The 1,680-nt window shown below is 50.5% G+C and overlaps 1 protein-coding gene across 1 annotated transcript in view; it reads right to left on the bottom strand.

Annotated features, from left to right (window-relative positions):
* KIAA0408 (KIAA0408 ortholog) overlaps window positions 1-1,680 on the bottom strand; it is an 18,677-nt gene that overhangs the window by 9,951 nt on the left and 7,046 nt on the right. The window contains exon 3 of the mRNA XM_015424797.1: window positions 195-274. Within this exon, the coding sequence (XP_015280283.1) occupies window positions 195-274 (80 nt within the window). The remainder of the gene's footprint in view (window positions 1-194; window positions 275-1,680) is intronic.

Here is a 1,680-nt window from a genome sequence, read left to right as displayed (position 1 = left end):
GCATTCCTGTTCATATGTAGTTGCCTGCACAGCTTCAATTTTTTAGCCCTATGAAATTTCAGTTAAGCGTATGTATGGTTCTATGTTGTAACTTTTAAAAATCATCTGAGGACTAAATAATGTTGCTAAGTTCTCTAACTCTCATTCACTTTCCTCAGTATGCTTGCATTAATAAAAAAAATCAACAATTTTACCTTCTGTGGTTGGACTTCTTGCGGATTTCCTCTTGGTAGCTGCACAAGTCCTCACTTACTTTGGCAAGTTCTTTAAGAGCCTTTACAAATGCAAATTGCATTGGTTTAGTGTGATGGGTTTGTGTAACATTTCCAGAATAACTCAACACTGCTATAATGTATGTTTCAAGTCAGAGGGAACGAAAACATGGCACACCACAAAAACTTATCTGTGCTAACAGTGTCTTAAATGCTACTGTCTATAGACCAAGATTTACATATCACCTATTCTTCCTCCAGCTTCCTAAATAATTTCACTCACCTTTCTGTTCTCACTGTTAACCATGGCTTCATGTTACTTGTGAAACAATGTAAATCTAGGTTAATGAAAACCCCATAAGCTACTTCACAAACTACGATTTGTAGGGAGCCAAGATTATATTCACCATGATGAATGATAAAAAGGTTGTGTAATTTAAAAGATAACAGCAAATAGAAGATGATGGAGGAGGAAAATCCTTTGGTTGATTTATATATACAGGGTACATATTTTGGCATGGAGTAAGTCAAAGCAGGGTGACAATTTCCATATCTACTGTGTTTCCACACACGCAGGTCAAGCTGTCCTGAGTGTGTTATCCAGCTGACCAGGGCTGTTTTTTGGGCTGGAACGCACCAGAACGGCATTCCGGCTGCCTTCCGAGCCCAGGGGGTGGGCACATGAAGCAAGCCCCACGCCCGGGCTTACTGGGCCAGGCCCAAAGAGCCCACCTGCCAACCTCCCCGGGCCCACACTGAGGTGTTGCTGCCCGTGGGAGGCCTGAAGAGCATGCCCACCGACCTCCCTGGGCCAGTGCCAAGGTGCTGTGGCCCATGGGAGGCCTGAAGACCCCACCCGCCAGCCTCCCCAAGCCTGCGCTGAGGCACTGTGACCCGCAGGAGGCCCAAAGAGCATGCCCACCTGCTTCCCCGGGCCCACACCGATCCCACTTGCTGACCTCCCCAAACCCGCACCAAGTTGCTGCAGCCTGCAGGAGGCATGAAGACCCCGCCCGCCAACCTCCCCACACCTGCACCAAGGCACTGCAGCCTGCAGGAGGTACGAAGACCCCACCTGCCAACCTCCCTGAGCCTGCGCTGTGGCGCTGCAGCCGACGGGAGGCATGAAGACCCCACCCACTGACCTCCCCGGGCCCGCACCAAGGTGCTGCAGCCCATGGGAGGCCCAAAGACCCTGCCACCTCCCCGAGCCTGCGCTGAGGTGTTGCGGCCCATGGGAGGCCCGAAGAGCATCCCTGCCAGCCTTCCTGGACCCAGGTGAGTGAGGTATCTGCGGAGGGTGGGGAGCTTGATGGCAGGATGGGAGAGCCTCCCTCCCTCCCCCATCTCTTTGCCCTCTTTCTTTTCCTCCTTTCCTTCTCTCTTTCTTTTTCTCTCTTTTCGTCCTTCTTCGCTCTTTGTTTCTTTTCCTCCTTCTCTTTCTTTCTCTCTTTTTCTTCCTCTTTCC

The sequence above is a fragment of the Gekko japonicus genome, unplaced genomic scaffold (assembly GCF_001447785.1).
Source record: "Gekko japonicus isolate JY-2015 unplaced genomic scaffold, Gekko_japonicus_V1.1 scaffold907, whole genome shotgun sequence".
In the NCBI taxonomy this organism is placed as follows: Eukaryota; Metazoa; Chordata; class Lepidosauria; order Squamata; family Gekkonidae; genus Gekko; species Gekko japonicus.
This window is presented reverse-complemented; position numbering and strand designations above follow the sequence as displayed.